Source organism: Microtus ochrogaster, chromosome 4 (assembly GCF_000317375.1).
Source record: "Microtus ochrogaster isolate Prairie Vole_2 chromosome 4, MicOch1.0, whole genome shotgun sequence".
Taxonomy (NCBI): Eukaryota; Metazoa; Chordata; class Mammalia; order Rodentia; family Cricetidae; genus Microtus; species Microtus ochrogaster.
In genome coordinates this window covers 43,944,124-43,971,352 of record NC_022011.1, presented here as the reverse complement: position 1 = coordinate 43,971,352, position 27,229 = coordinate 43,944,124, and the positions used below count along the sequence as shown (strand labels likewise).

At 47.6% G+C, this 27,229-nt stretch overlaps 1 protein-coding gene across 3 annotated transcripts in view; it reads right to left on the bottom strand.

The window, feature by feature from the left end:
• Window positions 1-27,229, bottom strand: part of Garnl3 (GTPase activating Rap/RanGAP domain like 3) — a 148,119-nt gene that overhangs the window by 2,049 nt on the left and 118,841 nt on the right. For all 3 annotated transcript variants that reach the window (XM_026777076.1, XM_005346025.3, XM_005346027.2), the window contains 12 exons: window positions 26,956-27,030; window positions 23,064-23,175; window positions 18,642-18,740; window positions 18,231-18,347; window positions 15,947-16,125; window positions 14,686-14,844; window positions 13,706-13,772; window positions 8,632-8,739; window positions 7,061-7,179; window positions 4,934-5,072; window positions 2,808-3,023; window positions 1,603-1,729 (listed from right to left, as the gene is read on the bottom strand). In XM_026777076.1, coding sequence (XP_026632877.1) covers window positions 1,603-1,729; window positions 2,808-3,023; window positions 4,934-5,072; window positions 7,061-7,179; window positions 8,632-8,739; window positions 13,706-13,772; window positions 14,686-14,844; window positions 15,947-16,125; window positions 18,231-18,347; window positions 18,642-18,740; window positions 23,064-23,175; window positions 26,956-27,030 — 1,517 coding nt within the window. The remainder of the gene's footprint in view (window positions 1-1,602; window positions 1,730-2,807; window positions 3,024-4,933; window positions 5,073-7,060; window positions 7,180-8,631; window positions 8,740-13,705; window positions 13,773-14,685; window positions 14,845-15,946; window positions 16,126-18,230; window positions 18,348-18,641; window positions 18,741-23,063; window positions 23,176-26,955; window positions 27,031-27,229) is intronic.

Sequence of the window (27,229 nt, the reverse complement as noted above, 5' to 3'; positions counted from 1 at the left end):
CTCGAAAAACCAAAAAAAAAAAAAAAATTATTTATTTATTATGTGTACAGCATTCCTTCCACATGTGCCCAAAAGCCAGAAGGGGGCGCCAGGTCTCATTATAGATGGCTGTGAGCCACCATATGGTTGCTGGGAATTGAACTCAGGACCTCTGGAAGAGCAGTCAGTGCTCTTAACCACTGAGCCATCTCTCCAGCCCAGTCAGTGTTCTTAAACGTGATCCATCTCTCCAGTCCCTTATTTTTATGTTTGATATTTTGAGCAGAGCCTCATTTTGTAGCTCTGGCTTGCCTGGAACTCATTATGTAGACTAAACTGGCCTTGAACTTGGAGATCTGCCTTTGTCCTCATGAGTGGTAGGATTTAAAGCATGTGCCACCATGCTGACTATCTTTTTTTAAAAAAATTATTTAATGTTCATTTTATGTACATAATTGTTTACATGTATGTATGTCTGTGTCTGGTGTGTCTGGCAACCTTTGAGTGCCTGGCGCCCACTGAGGTCAGAAGGAGTTGGATCTCCTGAAACTGGGGTTACACATGGCTGTGACTGGTGGCCATGTGAGTGCTGGGAGCTTGAGCAGCCAGTGCTCTCCATCCCCTTAACCTCACAGCACACTGTGGTTGGTTGAGATGAACTGTGTTAGTTAGATCTGGTTCTCCACGTGAGGCCGAAGCATGAGTAAGGCTGGCTCTTCCCCACAGCAGGCTCTGAGACCTTCTGCACAGGTGGCAGCAGGACACTTGTCACTGCCTGCATCACCTGCCACTATGCCATGCAGCAATGGCTTGGTGCTTAATGGCCTATGGGCCCTCTGAAGATACAGACAGGGGCTTGGTCATCTCCCTGTCCCCCCAGCTTGAGGACGCTTGAACAGGTGTTCCACTGCTCCCCAGAAGGGCACCTGCACCGTTGCTGAAGGGACACGCATCTATTCCTAAGTGCTGAACTGCCATTCAGAAGGGCTCTTCCTGTGTACAGGGTCCACCAGTTCTGGAAAGTGGCTGACCCTACACTCTTACTAAGCAACCTTGTTTTTGTGTATCTTCATCAAACTAGTGAGCCAAAAATAGTCTCTTAGGAGAGAGATCAATGGGAATAGGAGGGGGACAAGAGTAACTGGGGTCTGTGTGTGTGAGAGAGACCATGATTAAAATACATTATATACATGTTAACAGTTTCTCTCTAGGGCTGGGTGTGTTGGTGCATGGGCTTTAATCCCAGCATTCGGAAGCAAGCAGGTGGATCTCTGAGTCTGAGGACAGCCTGGTCTACATGATGAGTTCTAGGTTAGCCAGGGCCACATAGTGAACTTCCGTCTAAAACAGAGTGTCTTTCTCTGTTGTTTCTGTCTCATGCATGTGCGTGTATGTGCTGTGTGTACACTTTGTGCATGTTGGGCAAGGCTCCAGATGACTGCCTCGAGCCCCTCTGAATTTATTTTAGTGAACATTAGCTCAGTTGCTGGTGACAGTGTCCTCTTGTCTCAGCCCCACTGTGGCAGCTGTCCTCTCTGGGACTGTGTAGGGTGCTGGCCAGTGAACCTCCTGGGCACGCTGGCACTCACTGGGCGACCATGCAGATCAGGGGCTTCTTTTTACCTGTCACTGCTAGCTGACCTCACAGCCTCTGGCTTGGGGTCTCCTTGACTTTCTTCTAACCGCTTCCGGGTTTTTGATTTGGCCCTTGGCGCTCCTTCTGATCGTGGTCCACTGTCATCAGAAAGACCTGCATTACAGGGGAAAACCTGAGGTCAGGGGTCATTACCACAGGGGACAGAAGATGCCTTGTTTATCTATCTATCTATCTATCTATCTATCTATCTATCTATCTATCTATCTATCTATCTATCTATCTATCTATCAAGATTTATGTATTTATTATGTCTACAGTATACTGCCTGTATGTCAGAAAAGGGTATCAAATCTTGTTGTAGATGGTTGTGAGCCACCATGTGGTTGCTGGGAATTGAACTCAGGACCTCTGGAAGAGCAGTCAGTGCTCTTAACCTCTGAGCCATCTCTCCAGCCCACCTTTTTTATTCTTTAAGAATGTAGTTCTCTGAGAATCTCACACAGGTGTACAATGTGCTTAGATCACCTCTACCTGCTCCCCATCTGTTTCCTGCCCCTTTATCCTTACTGGAACATTATTCGACTTGGACACAGCAGCAACGATGACAGAGATACATCAGAACACTTTCCCCTTCCTGAAGTCTTTCCGCTCTGATTATAAAGTATGTATACACCATGACTCAAACGCACAATCTCAGAGAAGTCTAACAGTGGCGAAGTCCCTAAAGTCCTACAGTGTTCTCATAAGCTCCTGTCCCCTCCCCCACCTTAGCATGGCTTGGTTAGCTTTCTGTCCATCATTGGTGGAAAATGGTCCAAAATTCTCTGGGGTAGTTGTAATTGATGAATTTATAAATCTCTTCTGAAAGGGAGTTTCTTTAATTTTTTATTACATTTATTTGTGTTGTGTGTATATGAGTATTTGCGTGCGTGTGTGTGCATGCCTAAGTGCATGCATGCATGTGTGTGGTGTGTGCGTGCATGCATGCGTGTGTGTAGATGAGAGAACAACTTGAGGAGAGGAAGTTAGTTCTCGCCTTCAACCATGTATGTCCTGGGGCTCGAACTCAGGTCGGCAAGCGTGACAGCAAGTGCTTGTACCCTCCAAACCATCTTGCTGGCCCCAAATTTCCTTTTTAACCTCCAGGTTTTGAAAATGAGAGCTCCCTGAAGACGAGCCCCCGCTGGGCTGTTTACAAGCTGTGGAAACAACCCACAGCAGTTGTGATTACCTAGAAGTTCCCTGCGGGTCCTGCTTGCTATTTCTTTAATTTCCATGCGAGACAGGGACAAGGAGTGGGTGACAGGAATGGCAGCGATGCCAAGGCCGATGGAGGTGGGCGGAGTGATGACCTTGGAGACTAAGGGCGATTTCAGAGGCCGCTCGATGCTTCTGCCCACGAGGTTTCTAAGTGGAATCCGGTACAGATTTTTAGACTGAATTTCACCTGAAACACAGTTTGGAAAAGACCAGAACTTTAGGGTCATGTCATTTACAACGGAACAATTTCTTTCTTTAAAAGTTTTAAACTACATTTATCAGGCATGTGTCCATGTGTCCATGTGTGGAGGTCAGGGAACAACTTGTAGGGCTCAGTTCTTTCCAGCAGCGGACACAGGGGTCACAGCAGCAGGCCTGACGGCAACTGCCTTCCCTCACTGAGCCATCCTGCTGGCCTTTAATGTAATTATGTAATATAATTAGCAAGACTTTCTGTCACGTGCTGATGATGCCTAATGGCTCTGTGTTTCCCAAGGGCTTTCTTTCTTTTGAATGATTCTGAGAAAATGCAGTTGCTTCTTCCAGAATAAGAGCAGATAAGGGGAGCGAGGAGCTGCCTGTCTGGTGATAAAGATAACTGCTGCAGCCAGCAGCTAGGAGAAATGCTGTCCTTGGCCCTGGAGGAGCATGGCAAAGGCCTCTGGGAGCAAAGTGACAGTCTCTGGGCTGCAGATTTAGCTGTGAAACCCATGGCACTGCCAACCCCAGAGGAGATGCTGCTGCTAGCTGGATGCTGCTGGCTCTGCTCTGGCGTATCTCCCTTTGCCCCATGGAAATTTACATAACGGGATTTCTCCTAATTGCTTGTTTGGTGTGTGTGTGTGTGTGTGTGTGTGTGTGTGTGTGTGTGTGTGTGTGTACATATGTATATGGAGACCAGAGGTGTAAATCACGTAGGTTTTCAACTTACTTTTTGGAATAAGGCTTTGCACCGAGCCTGGCACTTGCTAGACTAGCTAATCAGCATACCCCAGGGATCCCCTTGACCCAGCGATGGGCTTATGAGTATGTACCACTCTGCCTGACTTCTCATGTTGGTGCTTGAGAGCAAAAGTCAGGTCTTTACTTTACTGAATGAGCCATCTATTCAGTCCCATTTGTCTTACTTTTAGTTTTTAAAACTTTAATTAATAATAATAATAGTTATTATTATTATTTTGAGACAGAGTTTCTCTGTGTAGCCCTGACTGTCCTGGAACTCAATATAGAGACCAAGCTGGCCTCGAACTCACAGAGATTCACCTGCCTCTGCCTCTTGAGTACTAGGATTAAAGATGTACACCACCATGTCTGGCTTTTATTATTATCTTAATATAAGGTTTCTTAAGAATTTTACCAGTTCAAAGAACAAAGTCTACTTATTGGTTTGTTTGTTTTTGAGACAGGTCTCGTCACCTAGTCCTGAATGTGGGCTCCTCTGTCTCACCCAGCCTCACAAGTGTTGGGAGTGCAGCCAAGAGAGTTCTTTGTCACTGGCTTCAAATAGTGACAACTCTGACAACTACTTCTCCTCCTCTCCTGGTCTTCTTTGTCGTGGATATTTGATATTGCTGTGACACTCCAAGACCATCAACAAAGTTAACCTTGAATCAGAGCGTGCAGTCAAAAACTGACTGGAATTAGCCATAGAGATTTCGGAGGACCCAGGATGCGAGAACATAGAGAGGCACAGGAAAGAGGAGGGCTTAGAAAGATCCACGGGCCTTTTCTATCTGGGAAGCATGGAGAGGGTCGGCTGGTTGTTCCTTCGCTGCTTTCTTGATCTATCAGGTTCCTACCCCACTTTCTGACTCCCGAGATCTTATTAACAATAGAACAATTTAGACAAAGGCTTCACTTCTTCATTTCTGATGTTTTTGAGGCACTGGATCTCTACATAGCCCTGGCTGTCCTAAAACTTACTATGGAGATCCACCTGCCTCTGGGGTTGAAGGCGTGTGGCATTTATATATAGTATATATATGCCCAACCTGAACAGTAACTTCTTTAGCAGTGATCATGTCCAGCTCTGACAGTGAGCCAAAGAAATCATGAGCTAGAGTATCTATTAATAAGGCAGTAGGAGTTGGACTTCACCTTCCCCCGGGGAAGAAGGAAACAGCAGCGTGTCTCGGGCTGGAGGGGTCTGAGGAGACGTGTGGGCACTGGCGCCCTTGGAGCTGCCTGCAGATGAGCCCTCGTGCACAGTCGCGGCTGCTGTGAAGTATATGTCCGACTGCAAAGAAAGAAGAAACATTACCAGTTGCCTGGTCTTCCGTGCTCTGCTCCCACTGACCTTCTGCACCACTGGTTCCCAGGCTTGACAGTGACCTCTGACCTGTGACCTCTTCGGAGCATACAGTGCAGACCTGAGTCTCATCCTGCTAGACCTCTCCCAAGGATTTACTTCCCTTCTCCCTGCACTGGCCTACACTAGAAAACAGTCACGTGCCACACATCTGCAAGCCCAACTCAACGCACACACTTCTCTCAGGAGTCTCAGAACTGGGATGGACCCCGGGAATTCGGGCAGGCACATTCTGCAGGGGGAAATATGGATGTTTGTCCCAGAGTCTCCCGCATGCCCACATGTGCTGACTTTGGCAACAGCAGTGGGACATTACATGTGTTTCTGCGAGCCAACTTTCAGGAATTTTGCAGGTCAGATCTTAAACATGGCCATCATTAAATATTAAGAGGTATAGATTTAGCTTTGTGTGTGTGGTATTGATTCACACATGTATGGCACATACCTGCCCCTGCACTGAGGTCAAAGGAAGAGGTGTCTTGCTTTATCACAGTCCACCTTCATACTTTAGGCAGGGTCTCTCACTGAACCCTGAGCTAGGCTGGCAGCCAGCCAGCCCCAGCAATCCTCCTGTCTCTGCCCCTCACAGCACTGGGCCTCCAGGCATGCATGTGAACACACCCAGGTTTTTACATGGGTTGTAGAGATTTGAACCCAGCTCCTCATCTTGTTCTGTTAGCACTGCTGAGCTGTCTCTCCAGGCCAAATGGTATAAACGTAAATATGTTAGAGGCAAAGATTCTCAACAACATTCCTAATTATTTGGCTACATTTACTATTATTTTGGAGCTCCTGCTGGGCTCCTCCAAACTCTTGTGTCAGCCACATCCAGTGGACGGATTAACGAACATTGGTGAGTGCTCCCAGTGAGAGCCTGGATAATAGTGTGTGGAGTCTAGAGCTGCGGCTGGAGTAAGTTCTGGTTTAAGAGGTATGATTTGTTTCTGGTGAGAAGTGTTTAAAAACTTTCATTTTTGAGCCAAAGTCTTTTTTTTCTTTTTGGTTTTTTGAGACAGGGTTTCTCTGTGGTTTTGGAGCCTGTCCTGGAACTAGCTCTTGTAGACCAGGCTGGTCTCGAACTCACAGAGATCCGCCTGCCTCTGCCTCCTGAGTGCTGAGATTAAAGGCGTGTGCCACCACACCCGGCCAAAGTCTTACTTTGTATCCCAGGCTATCCTGGAATTCCCTTGTAGTTCAGACTGGCCTCGAATTCATAGCAATGCTACTGATGGCCTTACCAGTGCTGAGCTTACAGATGTGAGCAAACAACCAGCTACATGACAGGTTTCTTTTTTTTAATATTTATTTATTATGTATACAATATTCTGTCTATGTGAATGTCTGCAGGCCAGAAGAGGGCACCAGACCTCATTACAGATGGTTGTGAGCCACCATGTGGTTGCCAGGAATTGAACTCAGGACCTTTGGAAGAGCAGACAATGCTCTTAACCTCTGAGCCATCTCTCCAGCCCCCATGACAGATTTCTTGACATAACCTACTGGAACAATAATGAGTAGGCTGAGGTAGAACTCCAGCGTAGGTGGAGTTGAACCTGTAGTCTGGGTATGATACGGGTCTCAGCAAACATTAAAAAGCGTATTTGTGAGAACCCCATGAGCACTTAGTTCTCACTCTGCTCTCTCCACAAGGCAGGGAGCATTTGTAGCGGTGGCTCTGTCCTTTTTTACATGTTGTAAGGACTGGACGGAGGCTGTCAGGTCAGCACAGCAAGCACTTTACACGCTGAGCCGCACCAGCCTCAAGGTAGCATCTGGAAGCACGAGGAGGGCAGACATGAAAACCCACCTCCCTTCCGGCGTTCTGACCCAGGACAGCTGTCCTGGTGTGAGAAACAGCAGTTCCTGCTCACTTGACACCTCGGGGTGCTAAGGCTGCGGCGCTGCATTCCACTCACCCTAGAGGCCACGAGCTGCAGCTGTGGCACAACTGCCGTGTGGACCAGGTTCCCGTTCACCACCAGGCGGATCTCCATGGAGTCGGTGGTGAAGGCAAGCAGGTACGGGAAGGCGCAGACTGCAAGGGAACAGATGGGCTGTTGGCTAAGAGGCCGCAACTGCTCAGGCGTCTTTACACTCTAGAAACATCCATCCTTTCTACTCTTGTCTGCTTCACATGGCCAGGCCTGCCTCTCAGGTGTACATGCCAGCCAGTCGTCATGGCTACGTCCCTGCCTGATGCCCTACTGCCTGGTTTTCTGGTGGCTCACCTACCCAGTCCTGTGGGACTTTCCCCACATTCTCCGGATTACAGCTGGACAGCATTCAGCATGTGACAGCTCTCTGGAATCTTTCCTTTACTCTTCCTTCCCGGCTTAGACTGTCACCCCTTCCTGCACCCCTCTGGCCTTGTGTCACAGGCAGTAGCTGTGCCCTTCAAAGCTGCTGAACTCAGATGCTCTCTTCCCTGTTGCAGGTGGTACTCCTCCTCGCAATGCTGTTATGACATGCTGACTTCACACACCACAGCTAAGCTCTGATTACACCTGTGTAAGTGGACTTGACTGGCCCTTCTCTCCCCTCAGTACTCTGCACAGGTGACCTGTCCACTCTGTCATTCTGCTGCCTGATGCCTCTTGTCCTGATCTCTCCAGTGCATGGTTCAAAGCCCAGAGTCAATTTCCATTCCTCCTTTCGGCCTATCTCACCTACCATCACAGCCTGACCAGGTATTTTTTTCTGAGACAGGGTCTGTCCTACAAGAACTAGGTCCTGTAGTCCAGGCTGGCCTCTGCCTCCCAAGTGCTGGGCTTGGGATTAAAGGTGTGTGCCACTACCACCTGGCTTTTTGTTTTTTTTGACAGGGTTTCTCTGTGTAGCCCTGGCTGTCCTGGAACTCAGCTCCGCCTGCCTCTGCCTCCCGAGTGCCGGCATATGCCACCACTGCCCGGCTTTGATTTGATCTACCTTTTAAAATTTCATTTTAATGTGTCTGTGGCAGTGGGTGGGGTGCACGTGTGGAGGTCAGAGGTCAGCTTGTGGGAGTCGTTCTCTCCTTCTAACATGCAGGTCTGGGCCATCGGAATGCAGGCCCTCAGACTTTCAGCAGTATCTCTGCCAGGTAAGCCATCTTGCCAGCCCCACACCGACATCTTAGTGGTAGGTATTTTGCTGGGTCCTGAGGTTCTGGACTTTCAGTTCTAAGGCAGGTAAGAGTAGCACTGTGATTCTCCCCGAGCTAGCCGATGCACTGGCTGGAGCCAGCACGTGAGTTTTAGAAAAGGCCTGCCAGGTACTGACAAACTGTGTTTAATTGCTTTCAAATGTCATGTGCCCAGGAACTCAGGAGAGCCAGAGGGACATAAGAGTCTAAACAAGGGGCATAAACATTACCCTACTGCAGATATCTGCAGAATGTTCATGACCCAGGAGGTGTGGCAGTTACGGAGGGAGTCCAAGCAGCTCACAGGAGACCGAGCCCTGCGGGTGGTCAGGCAGGGGCGGGGACCACAGAAAAGGTTGCTCTTACCAATTGCATAAGGAGCTTGGTTCCAACAGAACTGGAAATCCGATGCCGAGGGTTGAAGCAAAAAAGAGCCACCATTAAAGGGGCAAACCTTCTTATAGATGCAACTGTCTGGAAAGAGAACAACAGCAACGTGTTCCGTTAGAGGCGACACCTCCATTCCTGTAGTCAGAGAAATAGAAAGCAGGCTGCTAGGGCTGCATCCTCCCTGCTGGGTCTCTGGACCCAGGCTGGACTTGAGTTTGCAGCAATGCTCTTGCCTCAGCCTCCCTTGCGCTGGAATCACAGGCGTTAGTCACACACCTGGTTCTCTCTGCCAGCTCATCTAAACAGCTACTGCCAACCTTGGGAGGCAGTGGCAGCAAGCATAACACTGTTACCATGTATGCTAACAGCTGCTACCTGGAGAAAATTTACTGCGTGTCAAGCATGGAGCTTTGAGAAGACTGTCCATTTAATCTGTCTGGCTGCAGAAGGCAGAAGCTGTCACCCTGCAAGCACACTCTGCAGAGAACTTGAGGTTGGGAGCGGTGAGGTGGTCCGTCCTGAGTCCTGCAGCTCTACCAGGGCGGAGTGGTGGAGTGAGGCCAGGCTGGCTGGGCTACAGTGCTCATGTGCTTCCTGCCTGTGCCGTATCATCATGCCAGAGAAAGACGCAGAATGGGTAGCCCATGGGTGAACAAAGCCTTTCTACAAGGCAGGTCGCTCTGGAGCCTCCCTCACTACAACAATGGCAGGAATTACATGTGTCCTCTGTGATGGCTGTTCTTGGTTGTCAACTTGACTACATTTGGAATTAACTAAAATCCAAATGACTGGGCACACCTGTGAGGCACTTTGCTTAATCATTTGAAGTGGGAAGATACGCTTCTAACTGGTTTTGAGGTGGGAAGACAAATCTCTAATCTGGGCTACACCTTCTGCTGGCAGCCTCTGTAAGGACAAGGGAGAAAGAAGCTCTCTCTCTTTGCCTGTTGGCCCTCCATTCCTTCACTGGCATTAGAGCCTGCTTCTTTGAGATTCAAGCCTATACTGAAGACCAGCTGAGACATCCAGCCTCAGACTGAACAACTACTGGATTCTTGGGCCTTCCATTCATAGACAGCCATTGTTGGATCAGCTGGACCACAGCCTTTATCCATTCTAATAAATTCCCTTTATATGGACACTAAATTATATACATATATAGTATATATAATATATGATATACATGTATAATACATAATAGATGTGTGTGTGTGTGTGTGTGTGTGTGTGTGTGTGAGAGAGAGAGAGAGAGAGAGAGAGAGAGAGAGAGAGAGAGAGAGAGAGACATCCATTCTCTAAGTTCTGTTACCCTGGAGCACCCTGCTAACATGTTGTTAGAGAACCTGGACCATGTGTGTCCCCCTTACTGAACTTCAGCTATGTTAAGGACGGTTTAATTCAGTTACCTGCCTCTTGTTTATTCTGACCTCTGAACATCAGTGTATGTGGCTCAGACCTTCAGAGTAAGGAGGCTTTTATTATAGAAGCTGTTTTTGCCTTCCCCCACACTTTTAAGGTAATGATGCTAACAACTATGTTAGACAGGGTCCTGCTGTGTACCCCAGCCTGGCCTGGACCGTATAATCCTCTTGACTCACGCTGTTGAGTGCGGCACCACAAGCCTGTGCTATCACACCTGTCTTGAAATTATTTCACTCATATGTGTCCCTTTTAGGGTCCCCCTTTTTATCTAGCATCCCTGGGATTATAGTTTAGTTATCTTTTGCTTTACATCCAGTATTCACTTATGAGTGAAGACATACCGTGTTTGTCTTTCTGGGTCTGGGTTACCTCACTCAGGATGGATTTTTCTAGTTCTATCCATTTGCTGTATTTTAAGACGTCATTGTATGTTTGTTTGTTTTTAAACCACTGAGAGATACTCCATTGTGTAAATGCACCACATTTTCTTTATCCAATCTTCAGTTGATGGGCATCTAGGTTGTCTCCTGGTTCTGGCTGTTACAAATAGTGCTGCTATGAACATAGTTGAGCAAGTGTCCTTGTTGTATGATTGTTCATCCTTTGGGTATATGCCCAAGAGTGGTATTGTTGGGTCTTGAGGTAGACTGATTCCCCAGGAAGGAAAATAGTTAAGATCTCCAGGATAAAATGGGAGTGGGGTGGGGGTCGGGTAGAAGGGAGGAAATGGGGGATGGGATCTCGAGGGATCAAAAAGACCGAGTTGGTGGAGGGGCAGAGGGGGAGAGCTAAGACCCCTACCAACAGTGGAGAGGGTGTCTGAACGGGCTTGCCCCTGTTATCAGATGAGTGACTATCCTAATTGTCATCACAGAACCCCCATCTGGTAATGATGGAAGCAGATGCAGGGACCCAAAGCCAAGCAGCTGGAGTTCAGTTGAAGAGAGGAAGGAGGGGTCATATGAACAAAGTGGGGGGTCATGAGCATTATGGGGAAACCACAGAAATAGCTGACCCAAGTTAATGGGAGCTCACATACTATGGACTGACAGCTGAGGAACCAGCATAGGACCATGGGACCTAACTAGACCCTCTGAATGTGGGTGACAGTTATGTGGCTTGATCTGTTGGGGATGGCCCTGGAAATGGCACCAGGACCTATCCCAGGTGCATGAACTGGCTTTTTGGAGCCCATTCCCTATGGAGGGATACATTGTTCAACCCTGATATGGCAGGGAGGGGCTTGGTCCTACCTCAAGTTGGTATGTCAGATCTTGTTGACTCCCCAAGGAAGGATGGGGGATGGGAATGGGAGTGGGGGGATAGGAGAAGAGGAGGGAGGGGGAACTGGGGTTGGTATGTAAAATGAAAAGTTTTTTTTTTTTTTTTAGGGTTTTCGAGACAGGGTTTCTCTGTAGCTTTGGTGCCTGTGCCGGAACTAGCTCTTGTAGACCAGGCTGGCCTCGAACTCCCAGAGATCCGCCTGCCTCTGCCTCCCGAGTGCTGGGATTAAAGGCGTGCGCCACCACTGCCCGGCTAAATGAAAAGTTTTTAACAAAAATATGAAAAAATTTACTCAAAATTTTATTTATTTATTTATTTTTATTTTATGTGTATTAGTGTTTTGTCTGCGTACATGTCTGTGGACCACATGTGTGCCTGGTGCCTGTAGAAGCCAGAAGAGGTCACTAAATCTCCTTAAACTGCAGTTATTCTGAGCCACCATATGGGTGCTGGGAATGGGATCTAGGTCCTCTACAAGAACTGTCTGTGCTCTTAACAACTTAACCATCTCTCCAGTCTTTTCAGGTTTTCTAGGGGATGGGGTAGGGAGGGCCAGTTCTTTCCCCATAGATTTTTCAAAATAAAGCCACAGGCCCACATTCTTGAGAGTCATTGTTTTGAGGAATTCTTAGGCTCAACCTTGTGGATAAATGTCCCTCTCAGGGAGAACTGCTGCCCTGCCAACTCTGGATATTCCCTGTTAAATCCTGAATTTCAAAGATGACACCTTGTGGACAAATTTTTATGTTGATAACTGGGTTTCTCATATTAAATATAAATTATTTATAAAAGTATCTGATCTGATATATGAGCTATAACCAGAATTGTTACTCTAGAAATTGATGATTCTAGTTTGAAAAAAAAAGGTTTTTTTTAAGTTAAACCTTACCCAAGAAATGATCTTACTTCCATTTGTTTAAAAATAACCTAAAAAAGGATTTACTTATTTTATGTACATGAGTGTTTTGCTGTGCATACGTCTGTGCACCACATGCAAGCCTGGTGCCCTCAGGTCAGAAGAGGGAGTTTTGTGCCCTGGAACTGGAGTCACAGATGGCTGTGGTTGACACATGGGTGCTGGGAACTGAACCTGGCTTCTCTACATGTTTGACAAATACTGGTGACCCCTGAGCTATTAATTAATTCTGGAAATGCTAGAAGTCAGTGTCTGGTATATTTGCTCTGCTCAAAACCCACCCTGATGGTATACCCAAACTAACCTAATTGAGCTACATAAGCCCAATTTAGGCTAAATTCATTAGTAGCAGGAAAAAAAAAAACCACAAAAAAATTACAGGTTAAAAGCCAGGCATCCTGGTCCACATCTTTAATCCCAGCATTTTGGAGGCAGACACAGAAGCAGAATGATCTCTGAGTTCAAGGTCAGCCAGGCTGACAGAGTTCCGATAAAAGGAAAGTTACAAGGTGAGCACTCTATTCCGAAAGAATCTGAAGTCTACACTGACCTAACATCTGAAACTTTCTGAGTGCTAACAGGTGGAAAATCCCAAACCTTACCTCATCGGATGGGCCACAGCCCAAATTCAGACACTCCTGCTGGGTGTTCTGAAACACATCTTTGATCCAGCAAATGGGAGGCAGAGGCAGGTAGATATTTGTGAGTTTGAGGCCAGCCTGGTCTACATATTGAGTTCCAGGACAGTTAGAACTATGTGAGAACCAATCTCAAAACAAAAATAAAAAAATAAAGCAAAATAAAAAATTAAGATACACTAAAAAATAACAACAAACTCAAGAAATTACTTTCTGGTCTAGGGCTGGTGTCTATGCGATGCAAATGAATTTGTGTTTACATTTGGGTTCCATTCCCAGGATAGCTAGTTATACATGTGGAACTAACCAGAGTCTAAAAGTCAGGAATCTGGAACACTCTAGGCGTAAACACCTCAGGTGAGGGACATTCACCCTGTAGTAACAGAAGATAAAGTCTGGTACTGGGGTCAAGAGGGTTGGATGCAACCCCGGCCCTGATGCTGAGCAGCTACACAACCCAAGTCTCTTCTGCCTTAGTTCCACTTGCAACAGAGAAGTGAGCCTGCTGTGGGCCACAGCAGGTGAAAATCTGAATGACACAGGGGTACCTGGCACATAGTAAGGGCCTGCTAGCTGGAGGCCACCATCCTCATCCCATACCCTGGAAGCAGCCCTGGTAAGCATGCCACTGAGAGGTCTGGGCACAGTCTGTGGTGCAGGTTGGGATGTGGATTTTAGATGATCCCTGGTGTACCCAGCAAGAGTTCATCAAGTCATCTAGGGGGAGATCCCATTCTACCACACTGAAAAATGGGCTATTTACATATGAGCAGATAGATCCCTGACTTACAGTTGTAGCACAGGAGCAGGCCGGCTTCTCCATCTTCATACACGTCAATAGCCGCCACAAAGTTAACCTGCAATGATAAGAGGCAGTGGTGGCAGTGGTGGGATGCGGACACTCAGAGAAACCTCCCTGAGCTAGGAGTGTCTCAGCAGTGGCCCCCAGTTCTTGGAAACCAGGGTGCTGCACGGCACCCACACTACACCTCGTAACCTACTGGGCCAGGGTTACAAGGACCTGAGGTGGGAGAGAAACGTCTTTGCTTCCTTTCTCTTCTGTGTGGGGCTTTCTCACCCACTGTCCTGCCCTTCTAGGTCTGAATCCAGCTGTGCTCCCAAGTACTCTTATTTACCCAGAATGCTCAGGTTCACGGGGTTACCACCTGACCCAAGCAGACAGCACTGTGTCTGTCTGACACAAGAGGAAAGGACGTCTCTGAGGAGAAGTGAGGTTTCTCCTGCCTCCAGCATGTGGGGTCTCTGGGCTCTTAGGTCACCCAGTATGTCTCCACCTCCACTTGTCTTTCCTATAAAGGCAGAACAAGGCAGTCGAGTGGGTCTGCAGCACACCCAGCTCTGGGCTGCTATGGTCCAGACTTGAGACAAGGGTGCTCAGCCTGCACTATAGCCATCCCTTGTCCTCCTGGGGTCCAGAAACTCTGCCCTTTGATGGCAGCTTCATGTGTTCCAGGCTAAGGTGCACATCATATGATACAGATGCACAGCATGTAATTTTATTATTATTATTATTTTGAGACAAGGTTTCATGTAGCCCAGGTTGGCCTCAAACTACTATGTAGCCCAGGCTAACCTTGAACTCATGATCCTCCTGCCTCAGCTTCACAAGGTTACGAACTATAGGCATGGACTTCCACACCTCACTAGAGGATGTAATTTTTAAGAAGCCATATCATAGTGTCTGGAATTAGAAGATAAAGCCCCCTGCTTTCTCAGATTAGCAATCAGTTCCTACAGCTGTCCACGTACCTTGTTGGCCTCCACATGGTGCAGCCTGAAGGCTTCTCCTGTGCTCTCATTTACCACGTCGAACTGGTGGCGGTATGCCACACAGATGAGGTTGTCACTCTCTTCCGTCGGCCCGTCCACTAAGGTCATCACAGCTGGGGAGTCACACAGACAGATTTCCTGTGTGGGCGGGGATGAGCAGCACACAGGTTAGCACACAGTGGCCGTCTTTAGACAGCCTCTCTGAAGAGTCCAGCCCGGCTGCCAGCAGAGCTGGGCTGTACAGACAGGGTCCTGCCAGTCTCCTCCTTCCTGTAACTTCCCTTCAAGTCTCAGACCTCTGTTCACAACCTGATTTCACTGCCCAGTTAGCTGTAGTCCCTACTGTCTGTCTCGTGACAGTAATAGCATATAACCGTTGACTGCATCACACATGCAGGGTAGTGTTTTCACGGAATCCTTGCACGGACCCCTGGAATCAGGTCTGGCTGTTACTCTATGGAGGAAGAAATGGTGGCTCCAAGGTCAAGCTGCTTGCTTACGGTCACACAGTTTATATGTGGTAAAGCTATGATTTGAATTCTGTGAATCTGATTTCAGAGCTCACACTACCTAACTATTCTATATAAATATTCATTATGGTTGGTAATTAGTCTTGAGAAGGCTGACACCTAATTAGAACATGATTTTAACTTTAGTGTAACTAGCAGAGTATTTCTGTCCCCAGAACAGCTGCAGAAACCAGCGTGCATCCTTCGGGAGGCCTTAACCGAGTGAAAATGTCTTCTTGGTTTGCTAGGGCGACACTCAGCTCCGGTGGTCGATGCTGGGAGCACTCCATAGCTTCATGAGCTATAGCCATTTTACTTTTTGAGACACAGTCTCACTATATAACTCTGGCTGTCCTGGAACTCACCATGTGGACTGCGCTGGCCTCAAATTCACAGAGATCCGCCTGCCTCTGCCTCCAGACACTGGGATTAAAGACGTGCGCCACCAAATCCAGCCTCAGTGCATATTTCTGCCGACTATCAGGTGTTTGCTTGCCCACCTAGAGGGCAAGCTCTGTGGGAGAGACTGTGCACAGGCCATTGCTACACGGCCATGCCCAGGACTTGCAGAGGTTACTGTGGATGAACACACAGCTTAGATATCTGGGCAGGCTAGGGCACAGGAGGCTGGGACTCCGCGGGAGATACTGAAGAGTAAGGACAGTGTTGGTACCAGACAGGGAGGCAGCTAACCCCTGGCCAGGAGAGCAGAAGTTGGACAGCAAACCTACCCTGATGTACTGGAATTCCTCCACAGGTGACTCTGACAGGGGCGATAGGAGCGAGGCCCCCGACACCCCGCTTGGCTTGTTGTGTTGTTTCCTTGTGATGAGAAGCAGTTTATTACGGATTGCAACCACGATTCTCAGTTCTCTGCTGTGGTGAGTGTTAATAGCATATAGGTGGCATCCTGGGAAGAGGAAGGGTGATGTTAAAAATGCAGGGAGGGCTGGTAGTCCCCAGGTCTGGGGACCTTGGCAATGGTTCCTAAGAACCCTCGGAATGAAGCATAACTGAGACAGACCAAGTATGTCTCTGATACCAGGTATCCCCTATTCACGTGTCTGAACACTTGGTCCCCAGCTGGAATCACCGTTTTGGAAGGCTATGAACCTTTAGAAGGTGGAGCCTCACCGGAGGAAGTGAGTCACTGCTTATGGCCTAGTCCCACTTCCCATCTGCTCCCTGCTTCTTCTTCTTTTTTTGGTTTTTGGAGAAAGGGTTTTTCTGCGTAGCCCTGACTGTCCTGGAACTTGCTCTGTAGTACAGGCTGGCCTCAAACTCACAGAGATCCTCCTGCTTCTGCCTCCTGAGTGCTGGATTAAAGGTGTGCGCCACCTCCACCCAGCTGCTCTCTGCTTCTTGACGGAGAAGAAACACAGGCAGCCACTGCGTGCTCCTGTGCCTGCTTATACTGTAAGCAAAAAGCCCTCCTTCCTGTAAGCTGCTTCTTGCCTGATATCTGGCACAGCAAGTAGTAAAGACACTAATACACCAGGCAAGATGGACATGAAAACAAAGTTAGGAAAGGCGGCCTCTTCTAGTCTACAGATGGTGGACCTGGTTTTATCTATCTGTCTTCTTGGATTATGTGTGAGGTAGTTTGAATGAAAAGGGACCACATAGGCTCATAGATCTGAGTGCTTGGTCCTAAGTTGGTGGAACTGTTTGGGAAGGATTAGCAGGTGTGGCTTGTTGGAGGAGGTGTCACTGGCTCCAAGGTCTCACGAGCCCACACCATTCCCAGTTAGCTCTTGGCCTCACGGTTGATACGAGCCCTCAGTTAGACTGTTCTGGTGCCTGCTGCCGCGATGGTGGTCACTGACCCACCCTCTGAAACTGTAATCCCCCAATAGATCAGTTCTTCTACAGTTTGCTGGGGAATATTATTTTAAGGTGTGTTACTTTTGTTTCTGCTTCATTTGTTTAACTCTGCGAAGCTGTGATGTTTTGCCTGTTTGGATGGTCTAATAAAGATCTGAACGGCCAATAGCGAGGCAGGAGAAAGGACAGGTGGGGCTGGCAGGCAGGGAGAAGGTTCGGAGTAGTAACCCGAGAAGGAGGAGGATGTCAGGGGTCAGCCATTCAGCTACACAGCAATCCATGGTGGAAGAGTAAGATCTACAGAAGTAAGGAAAGAAAGCGCAGAGGCAGAGGGTAGAGGGGATAATATAAGTTAAGGAAAAGCTGCCAAGAAACAGGCAAGCTAAGGCTGGGCATTTATAACTAAGAATAAGCCTCCATTTGGGAGGTGGTTGGTGGACCCCCCAAAAGAGTCCAAAGAGCTTAACATCATACTAACATCATACTACTACAACAGTTGTCTCGGTCATGGTAGCTGAGCACAGCAGAAGAGGAACTCTGGCAACGTGTGTGAGTGTTTGGCCTGCATGTATGTACATGTATGTGTCTTGTGTCTGAGGATATCAGATGGGTTACAGGCAGTTGTGAGCTGCCGTGTGAGCAACAATTGCTCTTGACCTCTGGGTCATCTCTTCAGGCCCAGGGTTTGGTTTTGTAGCCACCACACAACAGGAACTAAAGCAGAGGTTGATCAGAACTCTAAGAACCAAATCCTTTGTTATACATTAGCTGAGAGAACTGAACTCAATTCCAAGACCGGAAACCTGTGGCCCAAGGCTGAAACTTCCTGTCTTTAACCTGCTTTCCTATTTCCCTGGCTTCTGAGAGAAGCCGAGGCTTTATTTTGGCAGTTCTGGGACTCAGACCCAGGGTTTTGTGGGTGTTCAGCAAGAGTGCTTCCTTGATCTACAGCCCCATACTCCTGCTAATCTCCCCCCAGAGGAATTGTTTTTTTTTTTTGTTCCCTGATTTTCATTTTTATTGTAGGTAGCCTGAAAATTTTAACAAAGTTTCTTTCTTCCTTTATGACAGTGTCTGAAACTCACTCTGCAGCCAGGGATGGCTTACACCTTACTCCGGGAACTGAACCTCGGGTCTCACACTTTCAGGCTAGCACTCACTCCACCCACTAAGTTACTCCCCGGCCCTCACCTTTGGTTTTCTCCAGCTTGTTTTCTCTGCAGTCAGATCTGCTCCTTCCAGTCTGCCTGCTGTCAAGGCCTTTCTGCACCACACTCAACCTGAAGACAAACAGGCGGGCATCTTTCCCTGGTGACAGTGAGGGAAGGCAGAGGAGGGGTTAGATAGAGAAGCCATGATCTGCTGGGACTCCCAGGGCAGATGTGCACACCAGGCTTGGGAGGTGTTTGGGGCATGCTATAGAACGTTTACTCAATATAATCATGGGAGAATGATACTCTCCGTCCCTCTGCTACCCCGACTCGTGGGCCACCAAAGGACCACTGCACTGGCAGCAGGAAAAGGAACAGTGACCCTGAGGTCTGCTGCAGGTTACACCCGCCCTCATTTCTTCCCAGAGCCACCACCATCTGAGGGCAGCACCTTTGTCTGCTCGGAGAACAAGGATGTCCAGGGCCTCGAGCACATGGATCTGCTTCACAGGCAGAGTTCTGTCGAACACAGGCACGGATGGAAGGCCGTCTGGAAAAGAAGTCTGGTTACTCCACTGCACAACCATGATGCATGCCTGGGGCTGACCTGAGCCTCTCTAGCCAAGGATGGAGCTGCTTCTCCAGCTCTCATAAGGAGCGGAAGCACTGCTCAGTGGCATCCAGACCTCTCTGTGGGGTGCGGGCGGGCAGGCGGGCATATCAGCAGGGATACCAAAGGAAGTTGTTTTTCTTGTTCATGCCACCAAAGAAAAAGCAGCATGTCTCAACTCCAAATTTATAGGGGTTTTATCAAAGGACTGAACACCATAGGGAAAAAAGAGCAGCTACTTCTTTTATTTCTAATACTATAATACAAAGTATTATATTTTGTATTATTTCATGCATTCCTCAAGAAAGTAAATTTAATACTTCTTTTTACATTTAAAGTGAGTACAAACATGTCCCATCCCTCACAGGCCCTCCGTCTGTATCAACAGTAGTCTGCTTATATGGTTTTTGTTTTGTTTTGTTTTTCAAGATAAAGTTTCTCTGTGTATCCCTGGCTGTCCTGGAACTCACTAGTAGACTAAGCTGGCCTTAACTCACAGAGACCTGCCTGCCTCTGCCTCCTGAGTGCTAGGATTCTGGGTGTGCACCGCCATGCCTGGCTTCTTCCATATATATATATATATATACACACATACATATATATGTATATATACATATATATGTATGTGTATATATATAGTTTTTATTATTTTTAATTATGTGTTTGTGTCTGCATGCAGCTATGTGCATGAGAGTACAGGTGTACTCAGAGGCCAAACGCTTAAGATGCCCCAGAGCTAGAGTTACAGGTGGTTGTGAGTTACTCACATGGGTCCTGGGAACTAAACTCAGGACCTTTGGAGGAGCAGCAAGCGCTCCTAACCTCTGAACCATCTCTTTAGTTTACTGCTTATTCATTTTAAATACTTTTTCAGATAGGAATTTGAAATATTTTTTGAGACAAAAGAATGGGAGAAGTATCAGCTAAATTGTCTAAATACCAGGAACAGACAATGGGAAGTAAAAACACCCAGAGAGAGTTCCGGTGGACGGCTCATGACACTGCCATAATGAACAGAATTCGACTTTGAGGTTATCTGGAACTTGCAAGTGGTAATAACTACATCGTTGCCTCTCAGGGACCCTAAGGGAATTGTTAGGGGTAGTCTGCTGTGGAAGGACAAGGCTGAGGCCACCAGGGATGGTGTGGACATCTCAGGTACAGGTGGCCGGCTCCTTCTTCTGCACTTACTCTTCAAGGCTTTGCTACGGGCTTGGGTTAGTCTGTTTCTTCACAATTTAGGTACAAGGGGATGTGGGGCTCAGTCCTCTTGCAGAAGTAGAAACGGAGCTGGGAGTTGATCCATCTCGGGATGCTTCCCATCAAGGTAGGGCCTCTGTCATTAGGACAGCATCCTCAATGGAGAAGGGGTTCCAGCTCCAGCAGGCATGGAGGGCTCTGGATCTGCCTATATCAGGTTCCATGAGATAAACAGCCTGTCCCTGTCTCCCTTAGTCACACAGGGCTTGCTTCCAGTCCCCCTTTAAAGCCCCCCCTTGCTTCTAGTCCTCCCTTTTAGATGGAAGAAGCATCAGTCATGGTCCGCCCTTCTCTATTGATACCAGGGGCTCTGTAAACGTGGAATGATCATTCCAGCACTGTCCCATCTGGGTGAACAACTGCAGTTATCTTATGGGTCCACAGGAGCATGAGAAGTGGCAGGCCACTCCACTAAGGGCTCACTTCCTACGGTCTTGAATTTAGATGCCTCATTTCCCCAATAGGCTGGCACTTGTAATGCTCCTATTTAACCAAAGAGGAACTGGATGCTCTAAAGTGTTCATAAAACTCATTCAAGGTCACTGCTTACACTTATGGAGCCAAAAAGGATAGAACACCTCCTCACACCCTGGAAACAGAGGTGCACTGTGTACTGCCAAGCCCAGAGTGGATCAGGATGCATTCCCCATCCACTCCTCAGTGAGCTGAAGGGTTTGTATGCAGACAGGAAGGAGAGAAGGCAAGTTCAGGAGAAAGTGACAGATTTAACGGCTGCTTGATTCATTCTTCCGTTTTGTAATCGTGGTATAAAGATGAAGTCTTTTAGAGAGAGTGTTTCTATTACCATAAAACAGCTTACTTACTCAGTGACCTGTCCCTCAAAGCAGATTTGCTGCGCTCCCAGTGCAGAGGGCCCTGAGACTTTAAAGACAATGAGTTTGAAAGAAGTAGATTCTCCAGGGCAAGGCTAATGACATGGAGCAAAGGCTAAAGGGCTAGACTGGGCTCAGCCTGAACGAAAGGGACAAACTGACTCACAGAAAACAGCCTATAATGTGACTGTGTGCAGAGCAGAAGGCAGACTAAGAAATAACAGAACGATGGCACAGAATGAGATGCAGAAAGAGCTCAGGCTTCCGTGCTGCCAACGCCAACAGCAGGCATCACTGGACAGGGGAGGGACAGCCTGCGCGCCTCTCCAAGGCGGAAAGAAAGGGATTTCTTGGAGGATCACAGCAGCCTTTATACCAGTGCCGCTATGAGACTCTGGATGCAGAGGGACAGCTTCAGAAAACACTTGATAATATTGGTTTGGATCCTAACTTTAAAAAAAAAATAAACAATTCTTATTTGTTCTGGGTTTTGCTCTGAGGTTATATCCAGTCTTGACATAGAATACTTTCTTTGATCTCAAAGGAAAACTAGTGCAAAATTCTCAGACCTATTTACCTGGGACTGTGGTTTTGGAAATTGGTGTCAAGGTCAAACCAGAAATGCTGGAGGGGTTTACTGTGCTGAAGAGCAATGTGGCTGGTGTGTGTCAGTCATGTGACTTTATATAGGCCATGCTGTTACTTCAGGCCTCTGCTTCATCATCGATAAAATCAGAAGACTAAATAACTGAAGACGGTTTGGATTTTTGAAAATAAAATGAAACTTCTGGCAAAAATCCAAGGATTTTGTGAGCTTTTATAAGACCACTGGGAACATGGTAAAGACAGCAGCTGCCTGGACCAGAGACCACTGCAGGCACTCGGCACAGGAAGCCAGTGGTCCTGCATCCTCTCCCTGCAGTTCCAATCCTCGTCCCCAGTGTGTCTCACACGTTCCGCTATTATAAACAACTCCTCAGCTTTTTGAGGCCATAGGCTCAGAGAAGGTACATTTTCTTTTTGGAGCTGGGGGATGAGGAACCCAGGCCTTACGGTCCAGGCAAGTGCTGTACTGCCGAACTATATACACTTGCCCTCTGTTTTCCTCAAACCACAGAGTTTCTCAAATTAAAAATTTAAATTCTGAGCTGATGAGTTTTAAGCTACCTACATTCTATTAACTTAGTCATAGATATAATTAGGTTATGGGAAACAGGATGGGTTTTAAGTTCTTGACATTGTATTAAATTAGCCATAGATAGAATTAGGTTATGGGACCTCTGGAAAATCACAGGTAAGGCCAGTTTGTTCTCCTGCCACCCCACAGGAAGCCCCTGGCACAGGGCCTGGAACAGAGCGGGGGCGGGGGGGGGGGCTAGCGAGTGTGCTAGGCAGATGTCAGAGGGACAACTAGGCCCCGCTGTAGGGCGGGGAGGGGATGTCGTTTCAGAGCACCAAGCCATGCTCACCAAAGAATGTGCTTGTGAAGCCGAGGCTTCTCTAGGGCCTGTGGCTCCCTCAGAAGCCCCAGAGACTTGATGCTTGTGTGTGAGTCCTCTGTTGTTCATTAGGAGTCTGGAGCAATCTGGAGGCACCTGCTGCTGTCCTAGAGTCTGCGTCCTGTCATCACTATGGCCGAGGTTTGCCTTGTGCTGGCTGCTCTGTGTGACTGGTCTAGCTCGCTGTCAGAACCTGCCATTTAGTACCGAGCTGCAATCTGTCTTCTTGTCAAAATCTTTCTGCTCCTCTATCCATAAATACAGTTTTCTAAGATTCATATGATTTGTTTTAGGTATCAAGTTTTTTTTCTAGTCAAGATTTTTTTTTAAAAGGCTTCAAGAAAGCACATGTCTCTAAGAAAATGATATGAAATAGTATGTCTGTCATCATGAGATAAGTACTGAGACCACAGTGAGTGCTTGCTGAAGAATACTCTTTTAGTAGGTGGCTTAGTATCTGGGAACGAATTGGAGATTGGAGAAGGGATGAACATTCCAGCATGCTGAACTCAAAATATACCCCTCAGAGCGCCTGTCTGAAACAAGGGGTTAATCTGATTAGAAAAACAAACCTGGTTAACTCCCCTTGGGAGCTGACTGGCAGTCACCCACCTTAGAAGTACCACAAGTCACACAAAAAAGGACATCTGTAGGAGTTGCTACTCACTAACCATCCACTAGCAAGACGCCGGCGTCAGTGGAAACCAGCAAGGCCTGGCCCCAGGGCTCTGCGCACACGGCTTCGTGAGGGAAATTACTGCAGAAACACTGGGGTTCCCAAGGCTGTGAGGTGACACAAGCATTGGAGAGTGAGTGGACCAGAAAGAACGCACTGTGTCCCACCAGATGGAAATGCAGAGTGCAACACCTGAAACAGTAACACAGATAGCCCATGGGATGAGCTGCGCCAGGCTCGGCAGCAACCGGGGCCTGGGCTCCATTATCTTCCTTAGGAGAAAAACCTCCTTTCAAACACGGGTACCATAGGAAAGCAGTGCCTTCACGCTTCTGGCACCACAGCCTGGCTCTGCACGACCATCATGTTCCTTGGGCAATAGAAACACTGGTAATTGGCTTTCTTTAACACCTAGAAGCTGGGCAAATTGGTGCCTTTTACTTCTTTTTTTTAAGAGGGCTGATGTTAGTTTAGCATAAAAGGAAGTCCCAGGTAGCTATTAATTTTTTTCTGTGTTGCTGATTCAACAAAATCGTTAAACATTACATATTACAAGAGATTGATATTGTCTTAATATATAGGTGCTTACTGACCCATGTAAGGCCATAAAATCTTAAAGTGAAAACAGCACATGTTTACAAGAAATTCCTCCAGGTCGCTGTGTGGACCTTCACACCACAGGAACACTTTTTCTGGTCCCCAGGTGACATGTCACACTTCCTGGGACCTTATTCATTTCTGTTTCTGGGGTAAAGTTAGCTCTCCCTCACAACGGCCCCTGAGGTGGGTGTGAAGACCAGGAAGTGGCAAGCACTGTTTGCTAGGATCTTCGTCACACGGTGTTGTGGACAGTTTTTGTTTTTGTAGCACTAGGAATCGATCCCAGGGCCTCTCGTACGCCAGGCAAGTGCCCTCCCCCAGAGCTATGGCCCTAGTGCTGAGAACTGCAAACGGTTCCAACAGGCATTCATTTTCTTTCCGACACCTCTCTTAGCCCTATTGTGGTTTCTGGGGATAAGTGGAAGGCTTCCATCTTCACTTCTATTCTCAACTAGTCCTAAGTGCCGACAGACTCAGCTGGGCAGCAGAAGAACCTGTGTTTGCTCTTGTGGTATGTGTGACTGCCCAGGAGAGACATGTTCACATCCTCCAAGTTCAAGGAAGGCCAAGGACCACCTTCAAGAACTGAGCCTAACACTGGATTGTCTCTAGCTGAGCAAAGAGCAGGCTTCCCCTTCAGGACCCATAGCCTCAGACTTGCAAAGATGGGACTGCATTGTTCTGAAGAGGCAGCCTAGAGAATACTGACATTTTCTAAGCTGAAAAAGGAAAACACAGAGACAGGTCACCAACTGAAATATTTCCTCTAGAAGGGGTCTGGCAATTCTGAGTTGGCAATGTATAGCTACAGGAATTGAAAATGAAGAGGAAAATATATATAAATGGAGACAGACTTTGAAACGGACACTTTAGGTAATACCAAGACAGAACAATGGAGTTGTGTGTGTGTGTGCACGTGTGTGTGTGTGCACGTGTGTGTGTATGCATGTGTGCATGCACATACACGTTTGTGCAGGTACATGTGCAGGTCTAAGGCTGACACCATGATGTGTTCCTTAGTTACGTATTTCCTTGCCCTCTGAGATAGGGTCTCACTGAACCCTAAGCTCACCAGTTCTGCTGGACTAGCCGGCCAGCAAGGGTTTGGAGAGACCCCGTTGAGAACTGGGGTTTAGGCATGAAACACCACACTGGGCTTGTCTGTGGGTGCTGGGGATCTGAACTCAGGTCGTAAATCTCCTCACTGAGATAGCACCCTAGTCCTCAACTGAGTCTTTTAAAAAATATAATGATTTTAGTACTTTCGTGTGTATGGGTATTTTGCCTGCTTGTATGTCCATGTACCACATACATGTAGGGTGTTTGCAGGCCAGAAGAGGGCATCAACCCCCCTGTGGTTTTGTGGCAGACAGTTGTTGGGCATCATGTGGGGGTGGGGATGAGATCCCAGTCCTCTGTATGAGCAGTCATCAACTGAGTCTTAATAGCAAAGCGTCCCCTGGCAGGCGGACACACGCAGAAGGGCTCTTCACCTGGGAGACCCAAGGGTCTCTGAAGAGTCTCTCCAAGGGTGGACCAGGGAGGGAGCTCTCTAGTTATATGATCCCAGCAACAAAAGCAGCGTTTTTCTTGTGCACTAGGACAAGTTTTTGTGATCATACATTTGTTTGGAAGATGTGCTTAAGGACTTAAGAATGTCAGGAAATCTCAGTACCATTTTATAAAGTGCTTAGAAACACTGTGAACTGCCACCACACACAAATGACAGAGTCGAACCTTCTGCAGCTTGGGAAAGGATGTCTCATTATTTTATCAGAAGGTACTGTGTTTTGTCAGGGTCAATTGCATTAAAATTTTAAAAACCCTGCTTATTTATTTTCTTGTTTATTTATTTAGTGTGTGTGTGCATGTGTGTGTGCGTGTGTGCATGTGTATGCATGTGCGTGTATGTGCGTGCGTCTGCATCTGCACCTGAGGAGGTCAGAAGACAACTTATCAGCTCTCTCCTTCCACCATGTGGGTGATAGGGACTGACCTCAGGTGGTCAGGCACAGTGGCGATTCCCATTTGAACCATCTTGCTGGCTCTTAGTTGCATAAAATGTTTTGTTTTTATTTTTATGTGTGAGTGTGTGTCTGTAAGCACACACGTGGGTGTTGAGAGAGGCTAGAAGAGGACCCCTTGGAGCTGGAGCTACAGGCAGATGTGGACAGCCTGATGTGGGTGCTGGGACTGAACTTGGGTTCTCTGTAAGAGTGGTAAGTGCTCTTCCAGTCCCCTGCTCTGTCCTTGATGATCACCTATCCTACTCACCCCAGCCTCCCAAACTAAAAATAGGGAGTAGATAGGCTACGAAGCTTGCTGTTTGGCTATGTACCTATACACATTGCAACGGTTTCTCACCTACACTCCTCTGAACAGCAATCCCTGAGGACTAGTTAGAAGAGCAACCTGACGGTGAGCTCTGGGAAGCTGGCACAGCACAGCTACTTGGAAGAGGGCCTCAATGAGGAACTGTCTGCACTGGGTTGCCTTGTCAGGGGCTGTCTGAGCTGATGTGGAAAGACTCAGCTCACCGAGGGCAGCACCATTCCCTAGGCAGAGTGCCCTGAACTGTGCAACATGGGCAGTTAAGCTGAGCACAAGCATGCATGGGTGCATTTACCTCTTTCTGTGTGGATGTGGATGTGAGAAGCTCCCATCACTGAGGCTTCTCTATGGTGATGACTGACCTAGGTGAGCTAAAATAAGCCCTTTATCTCCTACTGTGCTTTCTGCCAGAATATTCTATTACAGCATTGAAACATTACAGGTATGGAACTAGGACAGCAGCCTTTCAAGCCCACGCCCAACCTGTTGGATTAGAGCGGTGCTTCTCAGCCTCCCTAACACGGTGACCCTCAATTCCTCATGTTGTGGTGACCCAACCATAAAATCATTTTATCACTACTTCATAACTGTAATGTTGCCACTGTTATGAACTATAAATATCTGATACACAGGATATCCATATGTAACCCCAAAGGTTGAGAACCACTAGATTAGAGGCTGGCATTGACTCGGACTCCCTCTAAGAATCCCGGCTCCAGAATCTCACTGTTTGTATTGGGCTGAGGTCAGATGACCTGAAAGCACACGGAGCTTCGTGTGAGGAGCACTTTCGAAACCAGCACTCTGTCTATCTATGCACACGAATGCAGGCATGCGCTACATGACCCGGGCTCCCGAGGACTCTGAAAGGGACCTCCTCCTGCCCCAACTGTTGCCATAACTTCACTGAGCACAAAGAACATCCACGATTCAGAGAGAAAGCATCAACTACTTACCTCTTTCTTATACATCCCTGAAGCTGCCAAGCTGGATGGGGCATCCCCTCTCACAATGGACTTGAGTTTCAGGGCCTAGTGGGCAGAGATGCCACTTAGGGTTTGGTGTCAGACAGTGAAAGAACAGCAGGGTAAACAGCCAAGGCTTGGGAGAAAGCAATGAGTCAGGAGAAGTTTGGGGTTAAAACTGCAGGATCCTCTGCTGACTTATCGCTGATAAGGAGTTAGGGAGACTGTGGCGCTCCATACCAGGGTTACGGCCCAGACTAGACAG